Genomic DNA, 18,740 nt, shown 5'->3' on the forward strand with positions numbered 1-18,740 from the left:
GCTGGTGCTCTTCATTTGGGGCACTGTGGTCCTCTGTGTTTTTCCTTCTTGCTTTTCATCTCCCTGGCCCCCTTCTTGCTTTTCACACACACACACAAACAGTTGTGTATCACATCCTGACACAGCTGGCTCCGAGGAAGCATGAATTTGAGAATCGGAGAATTCACACCACTTTCTGTAAAGACATGGTGTGCAAGGGTGGGTTAGCGAGGGAAGCCAGTGGCCAAGCAGTGCCAGGGAAGTGAAGGTGCAGCTGCCTCTGCTCTTGGCCATTCGAGATGCAAATGTAAACTGGGGACACTGGCATCATAAGCTGCGCAGGGGCCTTGTGGCCACCTGCAAGGAGCTAGCCTGGAAGACGGGGCTGGGGTGGGGGTGCCCCTTGGCCTGGGGGCATCCTGCATCCCACCAGTGGGCCCTTCAGTGGTTAGAAAATGCGGCCAGATGTACAAAGTAGCTTCCAGTTTCCTGATGGTTGGGCCAGCGAAAGGGGCGTCAACCATGCTATGCAGAATGGATCTGCCTGCACATCACCACTACTTCAGGTGCCTAATGGAAAGATGCTGGCCTCTGCTCCATAACAGAACTAGGATCCAGAGGAGCATGCCCTTGTCCATATTAAACTAAAAAGTTAAACCCTAAGTTTACATTCATGGGCTTGCTGGGATGGCCCAGGCTGCTGCTATCTGATTGTTGATCTCTTTTTTTCTGTACTCTGGAGTTTTCCTGGATTCCCTACTTGCTGAATGAATGACATCATCAGGGTCTTTCTCTCTCTCTGTCTCTCTCATCCTCTTTTCTGTGGCTTTTGCCGTAAGACATAGAGCAAATATCCAATGAGAACACTAGAATTCTGGCAAAAGGCTGAAGGATTAAAGGACATGCCTTCATTAACGATTCCTCATACCTGCATGCAGCTCCTTGCTTGGCCTGCACAGGAGCCAACTTGCTCCTGGAGCACTGGGCCTCAGTGTGGCCTCTGTGATAAAAGGGGAAATCATGGAGCAAAAGTCCAAAGAACCCAGGCTGGCCTGGACCAGAGGCACAGGGTCAGCACAGGCCTTGCATTTGTTTTCTGGGCTATTGGAGGCAAATCAATATGCCTGCTTCTCCTGGATCTTTTCTATTTCTCAGAGACATAGAACTTCAGTTTCTGATTGGTGCCTTTTAGGAAAAGGTTTGTTGCTCCTTCTAAAACCCCGTGTCTTGGTTGGGGTGAAGATGCTTTTGGAGACAGGGGCGCCCCACTAGGGAACAGTCTTGTGAATGGCTCCATCATGGTGGCCCTGCCTGCCAGTCTTGCCTGTGTGTATTTTATCTGGGTATGTCAAAGTTCCCCCCCCAGACACCCCTTCTGACATCCCTGTCTCCCAGGAACACCAAGAGGACAGCTGAAGTGTGGATGGATGAATACAAGCAATACTACTATGCTGCCCGGCCTTTTGCCCTGGAGAGGTCTTTTGGAAAGTAAGTGTCATGCAGCTTAAGGAGGCAGAGAGAGAAGACAGGTGTCTTAGTTACTCTCTCTCATTGCTGGGACAAATACCTGACACTCACAATGAAGGAAGGAAAGGTTTATTTAGCTCACAGTTACTGGAGGTTTCAGTCCACACTCAGCTGGCTCCAAGGCAGAGTGGCACATGGCAGAGGGAAACCTTTCATGGCAGCAGCAAAAAGCAAGAGCACAAGGGAGGAGTAGCAGCTCAAGCAGCTGGCTTCTCTTCCCACCATACATTGTAATGCACATTACCTGCCCCAGGGCAGGTGCAGCATCCACGCCCACAGTAATCAATCACAAACTCCAGATGCTGCCCCTAAACTGCGTGAGGCTTTGGGAGGACACCTAGACACAAACCATAACAAAGGGCTTGGGTCCCTCGCTGATCTCCTAGACCAGCTGATTTCCCGGAGCCTGCAAGCTCCTCTAGGCCTGCAGTTATGGCTGCTGTTCTTTCCTGTTCTTTATTGCTATGCCCTGTCCTGGTCCTGTAGGGACCCTCTGCCATCTGGGCGGCTGACTCTTTAAGAGAAGCTAAGCTGGACCTTGCTCTCCAATATTTCAAGCTCTTTGCAGAAAAGAGGTGAGACTGGTCCCTCCAGGTCAGAATTCTTTTTATTTCTCATTTTCCTATGCCTAAGCTCCCCCTCCTTCCTTAGAGAAACAATATGAACACACGTGTCCCCTCCAGCGTTGCCCAAGCTTTGAGGCAGAAGAGAAAAGGCAAAATATGTTTAAGGCCTAAATAGAATTACGTAAGGCACCTCATTAATCTGCCCTCAGATCCAAAAAGAGGCCTTAGTTACAACCCTGGTTGACAGATAAGGAAACCAAGGCTTGCGCAAGTGACATTGAGTGGTTTGCACCACTGTAAGAGAACAGAAGCTCAGGCCATGCCTGCCTGACTGCAAAACCCCATGACCTTGCTCTCTGCACCTTGGGGCTTCTTCATTCGCCATCATTTGTTTTGGAGGGGGACAGCCAATGGCTCTCTGTCCCCCTAACGCCACTCACTAGTCTCCTGGGGGCTGTGGAACAGATGGGTTTTAATAGATGTGCAGGCCCAGCACTGCACAGAAGGGTTATAACGGGAGCAGCCCAAATGGCGTGAACCTATGAACTCATGTAGAGTCTGTGCTGGTCCTCCAATTCTCTGACTCATCCTCAGCAGAACTCCTGGTCCCCTGGCCATGACCCCCAACCTCTTTCTTCATCTGCTTGTCACATCACCCTGAATGTCACTCGGGCAGATGTTTATGTACTGACTATCCCGAGCGTCACTGGAGCAGGTGTCATTTCAACCAGTCGTTCTTATATTGAATAAATCTGATAAAATTGTCATTTTTAATATCATGCTATATTCTCATATAAAAATTTATAAAATGTGTGCGATTTGGGGTCAGCCTGTATTTAAATAATTGGGCTGAAAGACCTTAGCAGATCCTGTCCTCAGAACTTCTGTCCTGTCCTCTTTCAGGGTTTCCTCAATCCTGCGAAAGCCTTCCTGGCTTTGTATGTCTTCCTCCCCTGATTGTAGGCTGCTGCTGCCCAGTGCTGGAAACACCAGCGGCTGCTGCTGACCACTCTCTCCAGCCCTCAGTCTCAGCCAGGCCTCTTCTCCACCTTTAGTAAACCTTTTGCTTCCCCCACCCCCACATCTACCCCCTCCTTTGCCTGTCAGCAAACGACACCTGTTTCACAGATGAAATAGACATCGATTTTCAAGACAAACCAACCCATTAGCTTCGCCACATCTGCATCATCCTTCTTGGTCTCTTTTGTCTCAGGGGACAGGTATACTTCCTGCAGTGGCAGGCCAGCCCTCCACCTGCGCCCTGAATGTTCCATTCATGCCTGCACTCACGCATAAATCAACATCTACCCTGTTCCCTCCGCCTGGCTTCATCCACTGCATCCTAGTGCAGGGCCTCTCAGGTTTTACTGCGTGTACTGATCTCCCAAGGATCACGTTAAGATGCAGAACCTGATTCTGGAGGTCTGCGCTTCCAATCAGCCCACAGGCAATACAGTGCTGATCCGAGGACCCTAATTCATGGAGCAGGGTCTAGGGGCCACATTCCCAAACAGGTTTATAAGTGGAATTTTCAGAGGAGCTTCAAAACTGCCTGCACCTGGGCTTCTCCCTCACACGGCTGATTGCCTTGGTCTGAGGGGCCCAGGCTGCAGAATGTGCCAAAGTCCCCTCCCCACCACGGCCACCGATCCAGTGTGCCGCTGGGACTTGTCTCCAGGAGCCTCTGCTCTCCCTGAGCTCATCTGTCCTGCGCTCTGTCATTTCCACCCACGTTTACACTTACTCAGTGTCTTGGGAGGTGGGAAGAAAACACACTAAAAACCCCTCTCAGTCCAGCATTGCTCATCGCTCGCTGGTTTTCAGCCAGCTCAGAGCCTGGTTTCACGAAGCAGAGGTCTGTCCTGCAGCGAGCCCCATCTCCTGCGGCTGCTCCCTCCTGGCTGAGCCTGCACTGCGGCGCTCCCTCTTCTCCTGGGCTGCCCCCAACCTTCCTCACACTCACCACTGGTGCCTCCTTGGCTCCAAGCCTCCAGAGTGCTGCTGCCCCTTCCTCTTACTACGTATCACACCCGGCACTGACTGCAACCTCTGTGCGACCCCTGCTCACAGGTCTGTTTCTAGCCAGAACCTGTCCTCTGAGCCCCAGACCCTTATCCAAGTATCAACCAGACACCATCAAGATGGCTGCGACCACACGTGCTAAACTGAACTCATGAAGTTTGCTCCTCCACCTCTTCCTTACCTGTTCCCCATCTCTATGAACAGTCTTCTGTGCGGCCTGTTGGCCAAGTCAGGCATCCAGGTGTCACGCTGCCCCGCCCCCATCAATGCAGTGTCATTCCCACACTGAGCACCTAGGCCCTTGCTGAGCGTCCAGCACTGAGTGCCCTATAAACCTGCCCGTCCTGTCCCAGAGGAGCTGATTCTGCTGAGGCAGTGTGGTCTGTGCTCTGTTGTAATTTCTGGTGCAGCCTTGGAGCTGAGGCCCAGAGAAGAAGGAGGGGAGGCTGGCCAGGAGGCAGGGCTGGTCGCCTTGGCCTCTCAAGAGACCAGGTATAGACGGAGCTGGCTCACTCCAGGCAGTGCAGATTAAGAGAAGTGGAGGATTCATCCTAACACTCTCCAGTCCCTCCCCTACTTCCCAAATGGAGGAATGATTGGCACCTGGGTTCCACAGCTGCCTTCTTTCTGTCCTTGCTGTTCCCAGCTCTGTCCCATCAGGCCCATTCCCAAACCAGCAGATGCCGTCAAGGCACAAACATCCAGGCATCAGCACATCATACCCTGCTTAGAGCCCATCAGGCTCTCCCAGTGCCCTTAGGTAAAGCCCACATGCCTCAGTGGGGCCTCCCATGACCCTTTGCGCACTGCCCCTGCTCCCAACCCTCCCGCTTTGTTTCTCCCTCCTGTCATTCACAGACCTCTACGTTCAAGCCTTGCCCAGTCTCCCACGTGTAGTAGGGCCCCCACCTCATGTGCTTTCTGGTTTGTCTACAGGAGAGGTGGTGAACCTTTAGTGCACATGTCATAGTGGGCTGTCTGTATCATTGAAAGCTCTAAGGGTTCACAATCGCTGATCTGTGCCACCCACTGTTCCTTCTAGACACTAGCATCGCATTACTATCTTAACCACTATAGACCAGACAGGCGGAAGTGCACCTCTGGGGGCCCCCAAAGTTCCCTCAATCCATCCAATGCCACGTGGGGCTCTGATGTTTATTTCACTGCCTTGTTCTACTGCCTCAAAACTCTCCATGGCCCTGACAGGGGGTACAATGCCTGACACATAGTAGGTGCTCAGTCAATATCTGCAAACTAAATACATGACCTGATACCCCAGCATCAGCCAAGGAAGAGAATTCTCTGAACCTGTTCAATGGGCAGAATCTACAGAGCGATTGTGAGTAGACCCAGAGTTATTTAACAGTTCACTGAATGTTCTTACAGCTTTATTGTTAATGAAAAGTAAAACACCCCCAAATTCTATTTTCCAATAAAGGCACAAGTCCTCAGTGTCATTGCTATATCATTGTGAGATATTGCTAGGAGTTTCTGCAGCTCTGTCTAGAACTACAGAAATCTCTGCTTCCTTCCTTTCCCCCTTTCCTTTGGAGACACGTAGGCACAGTGCGTGGGCACAAGTCGCGCCTTGTGCTCCTCAGCCTGGGCTGCCGTTGTGGTTCTGCCTCTCACGGCTGATTTGTCTTTGTTACCCCCAGCATTGAGAGCAGGCTGAATCTGCGGAGGAATCTACAGTGCCAGAGCTTTAAGTGGTACCTGGAGAACGTCTACCCAGAGCTCAGGTACCCCTGCCTGCTGGAGCCTTGGCTTGTGCCAGAGAAAGCCCTCAGCTGCTTGTGGGTGGGAAGAAACACAGGGCTGCAACGGATGGCCTGGGCTGCATCCCGAAAGCATACACTTGCTGACCCCGGCTCGCTAGCTGTAGCTCCTGAGAGTTCCTAGTTTGCCTTACTCTTGCTGGCATCCTGTCCTTTTCTGGGCAGTGCCAATCTTTGTGACAGCCAAGGAGGGATGGTCCTGCCACTCTCAAAATATACCCCCAGCCTCTCCAGCTGCTAGCATTTCTGGATCCTGAGAGAGGTAGCCTCTCGTCTCTCCTCATGGCTTTGCTCCAGTGTTCCACAGGATTCCTCTATCCAGAAGGGCAACATCCGGCAGAGGCAGAAGTGTCTCGAGTCTCAAAGGCAGAACAACCAAGACACCCCAAACCTGAGGCTGAGCCCCTGTGTCAAGCTCAAAGGAGAAGAAGCAAAGTCACAGGTAAAGTCATGGGCTGAAGATACAGTACCATGTGCCACAGAGGGAGGTGGCAAGGTTATCCTTCGTTACCTGTTCTAACCAGGCTCCTAGTTCTAACCAGAGAGCAGCAGCAGAACAGGAAAAGTACTCTTGCTCTCGTTCTCCCGCTCCCTCTCCCTCTCCCCCGCTCCCTCTCCCTCTTGCTTCCCTCCCCTCCCCCCCATATACACTCTGCTACCATGTTTACTCTGCTGGGTTTCCAAATGTGTACAAGGAGTCCCTGAGAAAGGAAGCTTAACACATAGCATTGTGCTGTAACAAGCTGACTACAGGAGAAGAGGAGCTCAGTAAGTCTGCCACTGGTGTCACATTCGCTATCTGCTATTGAAACCTGTGCTGGGTCAGGCAGATATGTTGTGCAAAGGCAGCAAAGCCTGTTACTAGAGACAAAAAAAAAAAAAAAAACCTGCTCAGTGATTCTTCCAGCTGATGCAACCCTAACTTGCAGGCACTTACATCAGATTCGGAAAAGCCATCAGCCACCCCGTCTCTGCATGGCACCCTCATGTATTGACTCATCCCTAATCACCTCTGTTGATTGCCTACCCACTGCGAAGCTCCTGCCTCAGGCCCCTGGCTCTACCTCTGTCTCTCTTGCTTACCCCAAGCCCACGGGACCATTGTGGCCCCGTCACTAAAGACTTCCTTATACCCTACGTGTTTCCTCAACAGAGCACCCCCTATCTTTATGAGACTGTGTTTTCCCCTCCGAAGACTGACCTGGTCTTTTCAAGGTCATTGACAAAGTCACAGCCTGTTGCAATCTCTCTAGCGCTTGGCCAAGCACACGCATCACACCCCACCCCACCTGGCTCTCAAGAGCCCCCAGGGTCCCCTCTGCATGCAGCCCTGCTCCTCCCATGCGATTTCTTGGCTCTCTTCTCTGTCATGCTCTCATGGTGGGTGTTTGCCACAGATCTCAGGTCACTGTTATTTTCTCTATAAACTTTCTTGAAGGTTCTGTCTATAGTTCTAGCTTCAAAAATCCCCTGTGTATTGCTTCACAAATCTGTTGTCTTCATCTGTCCATGAATTCATTCATTCATTTGTTTAGCAAGCACTTTCCAGCTAACTGTGAGGGTGCCAGATAAAAGACTGTTATGGACCTTCGGGCCCTTTGGGAGAGCTAACACAGTAACAGGCAGCCACTACAGTGCAATTCCTGGGCACTGTAGAGCACAGAGAGGCAGCCTCCAAGTTGCATGGATCAGAGAAGCTGTCCCAGAGGGCTTGACAATGAGCTTCATCCTGAGAGAGACACAGAAATAAGCGTGGTCAGGAAGGTCAGGGAGGGCCACCCGGGAAATGCAGCTGCGGCCAGGTGATTGGGGCCCAAGGGATGGAACACGGGGGTGAGTGGACTTGAGACTGGAGGGAAGCCCAAGCTAACTGCTGGTCTCTTCCTGCATGGAGTAGGCTGAGTTTTATCCCCAGTGGGTATAGAGAGGTGCCGGCAACAGGCTCAGGGGATCTCAGGTTCACAGCAGAGTTTCTACCCAGATTCTCCCAAGCACCGAGCAATTGAGTGACTCAAATTCATCTAGGATCAAGTCAACCAATGGTCTTGTGTACATGGTGGGCACCCTGAGACTTCATCACACTGTTGCTCTCCACCTGGGCACCTCCTTCTGGGTGCCTCGGCTTCAGCCCTACCTAGAGCCCACCAATCCCAGATCCACACACCCGTCATAGTTTCCCTCAGAAGAGCTATTCTCCAACCCCACCTCACTGCTTCCTCCTAGGACCACATTCCTTGGCCGTGGCTATCTTGAGTTTGGGGGATGAGTAGTTCCTTGTTGTAAGTGGCTGTCATGCTCTTATAGGCTGTGTTTAGCTGTATCCCAGGACTCTGCCAAGAGATGCCAGCAGCACCAGCCACACACATAAGTCATAGCAATCAAAAATGTCTCCCAGTATCACCAAATGCCCTAGGAGACACAATTGCCCCTGGTAGGAACCATTATACTAGGTGATGTTGAGAGCTTCCAGTTCCTCCTGCTTGCTATTTCTACCCCTCACTTCCATCTCTTACATTTCACCCTAAACCATTGTCCCCAACCTCAACACTGCCTTCATTGGCTTTCTATTGACCTCTGCAAAAATCCAGCTTCTTGGGCCTGGCACTTGAAGTCATCTCCCAACCTGACTATGGCTTGGTGTGACTTTGCCAAGGACTATCAAAGGAGACGGAGAGGAGAGTGGTTTACTCAGGTCAGACCAGAAGAGGATTTTGCCTTAGGTGTGGCTGCCTAGCTGAGAGTAGCTAAAGTGGCATTTTGTAAAGCATGGTGTGGGTAACAGTCATTCCTCTTCTTGAGTCTGTGTGGACTCTGCTTGTGGGGATCCCAACATCCACAGTGTTTTCTACCTCTTTCCTAGGACAGCAGTTTGCTTGGTCTTTCTTCAGGAAAGCAGGGGCTCTTTTGGAACTTGCTGTCTTTGGCTGCATAGGGAAGTGAAAGGGATGGAATCACAGGCTTTGTAGGGTTGAGAGCTGGTTGGGCCAGTGCCAGGCCTTGGACAGATTACCAGGCCTTCATTTACCTGAGAAGAATCAGCACATTCCAGAAGATTCCTTGCCATGTGAGCAAAGCCATCTGGATCTTGGCAGTAAGGTCTATAGGTAAGCAGAATTCTCTAGAAGCTTTGGGTATGCTGCTTTCTACTTTAAGAAAACAGTTCAGAGAGCTGACCAGATAGCTCAGTGGATTAAAGCACCTGCTTAGGCAGACACAGGGACTGGGGTTCAATCCCTGGCATGCTGTGCCAGCCCCATCCCCGGGGTGCACTGAGACAGCCACTGAGACTAGGCATGGTGGTGTGCGCCTATAATCCCAGGGCTTGGAAGGCTGTCCTGTGAGGATCACTACAAGTCCCACTACAAGTCTGATCTATGTAGTGAGACCCTACAGACCCTGTACTAAATTAAAAAAAAAAAAAAAGAAAGAAAGAAAGAAAGAAAACAGCTCAGTTTGTGTAGCTACCATGTGAATTCAGGATGCTAAATGATAATAGCAAGATAGAGCCTTGATCTTGACCTCAAGGCTGCCTTCTGGGGGAGAGATGAGGCATGTGGGGCTAGACACGGCCCCTGTTCTTGGGAGCCCAAGGCCCAGCAGCTGGACTAGGCTCCATTTCCAAATACTCTGATGATATTAAACCCACTTTAGACTGCAAGGAATCCATATAATTGCTTCCCCTGAAGTCATCTCCCTAGTCGTGCTTACCAGGCCGCTGGGTATATGATGGATGCCTGAGGAGTACACTGGGAGGCGGAAGGGTCTGCGCTGAAAGCTGAAGGGGCTGTGCTGGAAGCCAGGAGATGATGTCCAATGTGAAGGCAAAGACCAGAGCTCCTCTGAAGAGACAGAGACTGATCTGTTCTTGTTTTCCTTTTATACCAGCCTAGTGTGGGTCTTCCGCATCTGAGGGTGTGGAATAGCTGAGCTGGTACAGTTGAGATTCTCTTACTCAAGTTGACACAGTCTACTGTCACAGCTAGTGAGAGCATCTTTGTAGCCAGTTTTAAACAACAGCAACCCCTACAAGCAGTCAGTGCTCCACCTTCATGTCAGAGTCGGGTGGGCAGGCCTGAGGGCAGCCTCCTCCTCCCTAGTGTGTTTAGGAATCAGGGCAAGAGTGTGGAAGGAGGCCTGTGTTCTATGGATTTTACCTCAAGCCACAAGGATACTCATAGTGTTAGCTTCCCCCTTTCCTTGTACTCCCAACTCTGCCATGTACCCAGAACCCCAGGCTGCATGTCCAAGGATGGTCATGCTCTTTGAAAAGTCAACTTGGGCTGAGGGTTATACACTGAGGATGCAGTCTACCTTCAGAAGGCAAACCCAGGTGTGACATCCATGCAGGACCTGAAATTAGTTTGTGGCCATTGAGCAAGGGATCCTGGGCTCCTGAACTATGGGGATCGGGAACCAAGAGCTCCAAGTCCTACTTCCATCTGCTACTTACTTGCTGGAGGGCAAGCCCTCTGCACTGGGTCCTCTCAGGGCTACCAAGAGGTTTTTGTCCTCCAGTGCTGATCATGGTTCCCACCTCAGTTCCAGCCCCAGCTCATCCATCCCTCACCCTGTACCACCTCTCTTCCTGCTGGTTTGTCAATCTTGGGCCAAGATGCTGAATTCAAGTGTGTCTCAGAGTTGTTGGCAGACTGGTGCCCTAGGCAGACACAAGATAAATTCATCATGCATTGAAGCCTTTGAGACCCCAGAAGTCTCCAGGTTCATAAGAGTCTTCTGAACTTTACTAGATTCTCTAGAAAAATATTCTCTAGAAAAAGAAAGTAGGGTGAGCGAGGTAGCTCAGAGGACTGAGTGCCTGCTCAGGCAAGCACAGGAACCAGGGTTTGATCCCCAGCATTGCATGTACCAGCCTCACCCCCCAGGCATGCTAAGCTGGACCAAGTCCAGGTGTGGTGGTGCACGCCTGCAATCCCTGTGCTAGGGAGGCTGAAAACAGGAGGTTCACTGCAAGTCCAAGCTGTGCAGTGAGACCCTATACCAAATACATAGAAAAAGAAGGCAGGGGCCCAAATTTAGTTTTTACCCCAATTTAAAGAAAAGGCAGGATATAAATGAAAATGATTTTTAGTATGCCTTTCACCTGGGTCCCAGCCATCTAGGCTCCTTCCCACATGCAGAAAACACAGGCAGGCAGTGGGAACCTGAGAGCAGATGAGGGTGACACCTGTGTGCACATGGACACCTCTGGGGGCAGGAAGGCGGTATCCAGAATCACCTATCACTTTACCACCTCCATCCCTGTGCTGCTTTCCTTCCCATACCTTCTCAATGTGGCCTTGGGAGCAGCCCCTCCCAAGCACGCCTCCTAGGCAGCTTCAGCAGGGGGGCTGCAGAGCTGTCTCTCCCCCTCTTGGCTTTCCCTACCCACTGCTGTCAGCAGAGCAGACAATAACCAAGTGATTGCTAAATGGAAAATGCGATTCTGGCACATAAGCCTATTTCCCCATTTATTTTCTATAGTTACCCCCTGTCAGAGGGACTGACAGCATCTTCATTTTGCATTTGAGGTCACTGAGGTACAGAATTGAATAATTGCTCAAGCTCACAAGGTTATTGAGCCAGGATTCTAACGCCAGCAGTTACCTAGAACTCAGCCCCTTGGCAAACCCAATGTACTGGATATGGGGCATTAATCTCACAAATATGTGTATTCTTACAATATGGGAGTAAAGGACAGGGTGGCTTGGACATGAAAGACCCCACATGTGAGTCCAGTGAAGGTCCCAGTGGAAGGAGTTGCGTGTTACCCTTCTAGGTCCCTCTGGCGCCCCTGGGCTTGCCTCTGCTCCACCAGGCTGGGCTTGTGTTCCGTGTCTGTGTGCCCAAGAAAGAGAGCCAGCACAGTGAGTTAGTGCGCTGCAGACTTGTCACGGCTGCTACTGAGCATGCGGCCGACCCTTCAGAGATCCAGGGGTGCTGCAAGGGACTGAGCAAAAGGCTCCGTAGCATCTGGCCTTGTTCATTCCAAACGGACTTTGTGAAGAGTGCTTCCAAGTCAAGCTCTGTAGACCAGTGAGCTGCCCAGTGTGAGTGCTCAGGCAGGGGGGCCAGCTGACAGGCACATGCAGTTGGCTCCCTCCCCACCACTGAGGGCTCTCATGCACACTCGGAACTATAGCTGCTCCTGGCATCGCCCAGAGTAACTACTGAGCCCTTTGACCCTCGGTCTTCCCTTACCTAGAATCACACCTTCCTCCCAGGGCTTGTAAGGATTAAATGGACCATGAACGTGAACTGCGTAGAACTTGACTGGGCCCTTGAGAGGATCCCATTCAGCAGGGTTCCATGAGGCTGCAGCACAACAAAACCAACAGTGCTTCCTTGCATTGATTTTCTTTTAAGTTGTTTAATGTTCACATGCAGAGGAATTTTTGAATGTGGAACTCATCAGTAAATGGCATGCACTGACATTTCTGTGACCACTGGGTGAGCGCTTCCTTTCAGGTAGGCCCAGGCTCTGGGCAGAGAGCTCACTGGCATCATCCAGCTTGCAGGAACTCCCTCCCCGCAGGACTGGGGCAAGTGACACTACTAGGTTGTTCGGGTTTGATTGCAGGGCAGGCTTTAGCGCCAGGCCTGCTGCCTGCATCACCTAATCTCGAAGACTAGACTGGAGCTTCCCAGGCTCTGCACAAGTGCCGTTAGGACCAGGTCCTTCTCTGTCCTCTGCCGTGTGGAACGCACAGCAGCCCCAACCCCACCTGCTAGATGCCAGCAGTATATGTCATGAAGGCAATGCAAAATGTCTCCTGGCACTGCCAATGACCCGTGAGTGTGGTTTGGGGGCCAACATATCTCTCCACTGCTCTAGGCTGATGTTCCCTGCCCATTAGAGGAGGGGGCTCCCAGACCAGCCCTTTACCTGGTCTCATCCTCACCCCTGCCTGTCTTAATTACCTCTTAAGAAACTGTTTCCTCCTGCTTCTCCATCCATCCAGCCAGCCCCAGCTTGGCTACTGTGGCCCTTTGCCTCCCATCTTGGCTTTTATAATTGTGATCAAAGGGGCTATTTCCAGGAGAGAAGTGCCCCCCACACCCACACCATTCTCTGGTTGGGGGATAGCAGTGGCTGTCTCTGGAGACACCTTCTAAGCACAGGTGGCCATTTTCCCTTTTCCAGGGGACTGTTAGAGAGGCTGGAGGGCCAGGAGTGGACCCTTGTCTTCCTTGGCCCCTGGCTAGCCTGTGCCCATGGGGAGCCAAGCTGCCACACCAGCATGTAGGACGCTCCTGCAGTGACCTTCGTGTGTGTGCTTTGGGCATGAGGAGGGAGGCCGAGCACAGGCCAGACCTTCACCAGTGTCCAGATGGAGCCACAGCAGGCCAGACCCTCCCTCTGTCTCCTCCCTTCCCCTCTGCTCTCCTCTCCTCTCCCAGATGTAGCCAGAGGCCAGCGGCCCTCCGGGTGATTGAATGCTTGAAATGCCAGCAAGATACCAACTGGTGGAAGGCCCGGAGGGTATGGGCCTCTGTCCCTGTCTGTTCACCGGCCTTAAGGGGTCTTTGGGCAGCTTCTTCAGACACAGCCTGGGCAAGCCCCCTGGCCATGTACATTCTTCCTCAAAAGGCATTTGAGGATTGGCGTCTCAGAAACCAGGACAATCCATGAGAGCACTTCCGGGCACCTAGGCTATTTAAAAAGAAGTGTCAAATCAGGCTTTTAGGAACTCTGTATTTTAAGTTTTTGCATTTAGTCCATTAATGCTGTAAACATAAAAAAAAAAAAAATAATGCCATTATACTATGGTCATAAGATACTGACAGGGCTTATTTTTTAAACAGCTAATTCATGCTTCCCCATGGGCCATAGTGCCAGTAATGGAAGACAGAAACAAGACTCACTTTTTTTCCTTTGTCACACACTGCTCAGCCCTCCTTACCGAGGATGACGAATATCTAAATTTGAGCTCAGTTGTCCTGTGGGTCTGTACAAACAGTCCTCAGCAGACTTGCCCTCAGGCCTGGCCCTTGGGCCCATTTCTCTCCTCCCCACACTACCTGGAATACTCTAGGCCCACACACAGGGCCCTTCTTCTAGATCACATTGCGGATATCTCAGGAGCCCTGGATGCCCCCTTTCACTTCCCCACCAAGTGGCCCGAGCCTGATTTCAGGACCTGTGAGGGCCTGGGTGAACTGTGTCACTGATACACACTCCTGGCCCCAAGGCAGGGTTCTGAGTAGAATGACCATACTTGGTTCTGCAGGTACAGGCTGGAGGCCAGCACTGTGAGGGTCCCTGTGGCCAGGAGTGGGGTGTGTGGAGTGCGGGCCTCTGTTCACACTCTTGCCCTAATACCATAAATGCCAGCGGCCGGCTGCTCTCTGCCCTGTCCACCACACTCTGAAGTGGGGGGCAACCTTTGCCTTTCAAAGGGGTTTTCATTAGGAACTGGCTACAAAATCTCTCTTGCCAGCTGGATCAAGTTAAGGTGGAACTGACCTGTGGTTTTAATATTTACAACCTTGAAGAGGACTCTCGGGGCCAGATGTTGTCTCCCATGACTAAATTTGTCTGAAAGAGCTCTAGAGCCTGGTGTGATTCAGCCAACATCAGCACTAGCAGAGCGGTGGGAGAGACCTGGTGTGGGGACCACTCCTAGCACCTGGCTTTGAATGACCTCTGCAAGCCTTGCTGTCATCCCCTGTGAAATGGGAACAGTATTAACACCTTCTTAGTAGGGTTCATAGGAAGACTAATGTGTAAAGATCTCAGAACAGTGGCTGGCATAAAAAGTGGTCCGTAAATATTGACCGTAATTAGCCCCATCAAAGTCATTGGATCACCTCTGCGGGTACAGACGTCCTCCCCCTCAGCTCATCTAGGAGAGAAGTAAGTAGCATGTGTACAGTGATATTCACAAGGCCAAAAAAGACATTTTCTTCATGTTTTCCAAGGAATACATTTTTGTGAGTATTTTGTTATAGAAAATTTCAAATATAGGCAGATACAGAGGCAGATGGCATGAGGCAGAGAACGCTCATTCCTGTTGTAAGAATCATCCACTCAGAGATTTGTTCATCCACTCCCCAGAAGGTGTTTGCAAGTGTAGGTCTTCTCCCAGCACCAGAAATCTGAAAAGAGTAAAAGAATCATCCAGCCGGCACTGTCTTTAAGGGACAGCGGTTCCCACTGACCTCGTGGCCCCAGCAAGAGGTGAGGGACAGGGAGGAGCCGTGGTCCCTGTCCAGCTGGTAGAGCCAACCTGGGTGGAAGCTGAGCTGTGGGCCAGAACAGCAGAAGGGCCAGAGCCTGTTGGAGAGGGGGAAGAACCAGCCAGGTCCCAGAAAGACACTAACAATGTTTGGGAGGTCATGAGAGGACCCAGGGCCAGGAGGTAGGCAGGGAAGGCACAGGATGTGGGGCAGATGAACACCACATCCTGGAGCAGGGGTGACTTTTCTGAGGGGCTCATTATTCATTCTTGGGCCAAGGAGAAGTAGACCGAGAAGCTGGTCCCAGGCCGTGGGTCAGCGAGCCAGCAGAGATGCGGAGAACAGACACAGCCCTTCAAGGCTTCTCTGCTGCTTGCCTCAGATGCCAACCTAGGAGCATCTACTTTGCCTCAGCACAAAATGCAGGGCAGATGCCATCCTGTGGTAAGACCTCTTCGTGGACCACACATTGGCAGCTGGGCTGCCAGGGCTTGCTGGCCCCTGACTGGGGGCCTGGGAGTGCTTTGGATTTCAGAAGCAGTGGCTCTACGATCTCTGGCACTTTGGATGAAAGGTGCAAGGTCTGCTCTTGACCTTACAGAAGGCCCCCGCTCCTTACAACACCAGCAGTTTGCCTGTGAACCTGATCCTCAGCACCTTTCCCTGCAGAAGTTCAGGGCTCTGTTGTCAACTGTGCTGACATATTGGAGTGTGTGCACCCCTTACAATACTTGGATTCTTTCCCTCCCAGCCTCTTCCTTAGAACAGTATCTGGCACATAAAAAAGTGCTCTGTAAATATTGACCATAATTAGCCCCATCAAAGTCATTGGATCACCTCTGCGGGTACAGACATCTTCCCCCTCAGCTTATCTAGGAGAGAAGTAAGTGGCATGTGTACAGTGATATTCACAAGGCCAAAAAAGACATTTTCTTCATGTTTTCCAAGGAATACACTTTGTGAGTATTTTGTTGTAGAAAATTTCAAATATAGGCAGATACACCCCTTCATTCCCTTTGCCCCTTACTCTACCTCTTGTCATAGTTGCCATGTTTTCTAGACACTGATTTGGACTCCCCGAAAGAAGGGGGAATAGCCTAAAGACAGCCGAAGGTGGGAGGTGGACCTGCCAGGTGGCCACGTCAGCAAGCTCACTCTCTTAGGCAGATGGCAAGTGTGGGGAGCAGGCTTCTCTCAGGATGCTGTCTCTGGACAGAGACACTCAATGCCATGTTGTTCAGGCTCTTGCTCAAAGCCCAGAATTATCCATCTGCATGGCTCAAACCCAGTGCTCAGTGGAGACACCCACGGGAGTGCAGCCTCTTGTCGTGAGGACTTTGTATAGCATCTTCCAGCGTGGCCTCACTGACATGACCAGTGGGCGCTTCTTACCAGCTGTCCTGATTATCACACAGAGGCACGGGGGTGTCCTGTGAGTGGTGGCTTCCTCAGTCCTGAACGTACCCTCTTGGTCTCTCTCCCCAGGGGTGGGCCTTCACCTACACCCAGCAGATCATCCAGGAGGAGCTGTGCCTGTCCGTTGTCACCTTGTTCCCTGGCGCCCCAGTGGTCCTTGTTCTTTGCAAGAATGGGGACGAGAGACAGGTAAGCAGCAGGCAGGTGTGGGGTGTGGCTGCCACTCCTAATGTGTCATGGGCAGAACCAAGTCTCACGGGCAGGATGGGTGAAGAACTATTGGGAGGAGAAAGGTTGGGGCCAAGGTAGTCGCTTTGGTTGGTAGAGGGGCTGCTGATTAGGTTGGTCTTCACAGGGCAGGTGGCAGTGCCGTTACCCCCACTGCTGAGCTCGTGTGGGGAAGTCTGCTGCCCTCAGGTGACTTCGGCAGGCCTGCATACCCAGTATTGGCCCTCGTTGCTCCACCCTGCCTGGGATCCCAGACAGTGCTCTCAGGACCACAAGAATGAGCAAGATTTGAGCCTTGGCCTTCAAGGCTTTGGGCTCTGGCTGTACTGCCCCCAAATTCCTACTGTTCTAGATGCACTGTGTGTGCTGAGGTGTGTCTGGCAGCAGGCAGCAGCAAGGCGTGGCTCCTATGTTTCCTGCCCAGCATACACTGGCATAAGAGTCGGGCTCAAGTGCCCGTTTGCTGGCTTGCTGGCTGTGCAATCCATGGAAGGGTATGGAACCTCTTAAGCTTCCCTCTGCTCCTCCATGGATGGGCCTGTGCTGCCTACCACATGGGTCACTTAACCAAGAGGGTCACCATGAGGCACAGATCACATTGCTGGGACCATTTTGGCTCCCCAGTTCCTATCCATCCTCTTTTCTTCATTTAAGGGGCAATCAGGGGAGCGGAGATGCACTCCTGTGCCTGGCCCTTGCACAGGTGCACTTTGAAGAGTCCCCCATCCCCACCACTCCAGCCTTTGCCTCCAAACCCTCCACCTTCGTCCCCCACTTTCTCCCCACTTCCTGTCACCATGCATGCATGGGCCTTAGAGCATTTCTTTGCTGTTCATGTGACCGACTTGCTGTACATTTCCTGGCATATTGCTTGGAAAGTTATTGCCTCCTAAGGAGTTTTTCTCACAAACATATTGATTTTGCTTTTAAGATTTTTTTTTTAAATCCCATTTTTAAAAGAAGAAAACCAACCATGGGACCAGGCAGCACAATTAGTTGTAATTTCATTTATCCATGAGGCCAGGAAATCAAGTCTCTGGCTGACCTCTCAACCTGTGGTGTCAACCTCTTGATGCTGCCAGAAATCTGGATAATGGTAGGATCCTGGCCTGAGCCAGCTAGATCCGGCTCATCCACTCTCTCCTCCATCTCCTCAGCAATGGAGCAAGACTGGTTCGCGCATCGAGCACATAGCATCTCGTCTCTGCCTAGACACAGACATGTTTGGTGACAGCACCGAGGACGGCAAGGAGGTGGTTGTCAACCCATGTGAGTCCTCACTTATGAGCCAACACTGGGACATAGTGAGCTCTTGAGGACCCTGGGTGGATCCGGCATGGGCTGGGGAGCCACACGTCGCTGGACCCGAACAGACTGGAAACCAGGCTATAAACTGCCTGCAATTGTCCCAGATGCCCTGGCCAGGGGAGAAGCGGAGTCTCCCGGGACAGGAGCTGCTTTCTCAGGGAGGAGGCAGGAGAAAGTCACAAGCCCACAGAGCTCAGTGACAGACTCCACATGTGCGCAGTGCTCTGAAGATCCATCCTGGTCCAGTCTTCCCCCGACAGGCACCTGGAGACAGAGATCTAATAGGAAGGGTTTGTTGTTCCTTTCTTACAAAAGATGCCAGAGCAGGAAGCCTTGCCTGTCACTCAGCTAGGATGAAATTGGAGATGCCGTATGGAGGTGGTTTTCAAAACAAATAAAGCTAACCTGAGACGTTGCTCTTGAGTATCTCTCACACTGTTTCTTCCTGTGCCTGATCAGAGCTAAGCTGATTCTCCACTGAGCATGGCGGAGGTGGGGATGTTTCGTGGCAAGAGTGGACAGAAGAGAGGACGACAGATGGGAGACTGTGATCATATCGTAGGTTGACACCAAATAGCTCTGTGATCACAGACACCTTGGTCCACCCTTTCCTGTTGTGTCCCTGGTGGGCTGGACCAGAAGGGTAGTTTTTACTGAAGATACAAGTGCTGATCAAAATATATAGTATATGTTTAAATTTTAAAAATTATTACAAAAGACACATTGCCTTTAATCTCCT

General features: G+C 51.4%; 1 protein-coding gene across 2 annotated transcripts in view; it reads left to right on the plus strand.

Moving 5' to 3' along the window:
* Window positions 1-18,421, plus strand: part of Galnt14 (polypeptide N-acetylgalactosaminyltransferase 14) — a 229,335-nt gene extending 210,914 nt beyond the window's left edge. Inside the window, exons 11-15 of one of the 2 annotated variants that reach the window (XM_004627378.2) lie at window positions 1,375-1,467; window positions 5,753-5,836; window positions 6,170-6,314; window positions 16,535-16,654; window positions 17,851-18,421. In XM_004627378.2, the coding sequence (XP_004627435.1) occupies window positions 1,375-1,467; window positions 5,753-5,836; window positions 6,170-6,314; window positions 16,535-16,654; window positions 17,851-18,009 (601 nt within the window). In that variant the 3' untranslated portion in view covers window positions 18,010-18,421. The remainder of the gene's footprint in view (window positions 1-1,374; window positions 1,468-5,752; window positions 5,837-6,169; window positions 6,315-16,534; window positions 16,655-17,850) is intronic. The other variant, XM_023711087.1, reaches the window with a different exon arrangement.
* Window positions 18,422-18,740: the final 319 nt, after the last annotated feature.

The sequence above is a fragment of the Octodon degus genome, unplaced genomic scaffold, assembly GCF_000260255.1.
Source record: "Octodon degus isolate 3935 unplaced genomic scaffold, OctDeg1.0 scaffold00019, whole genome shotgun sequence".
Classification (NCBI taxonomy): domain Eukaryota; kingdom Metazoa; phylum Chordata; class Mammalia; order Rodentia; family Octodontidae; genus Octodon; species Octodon degus.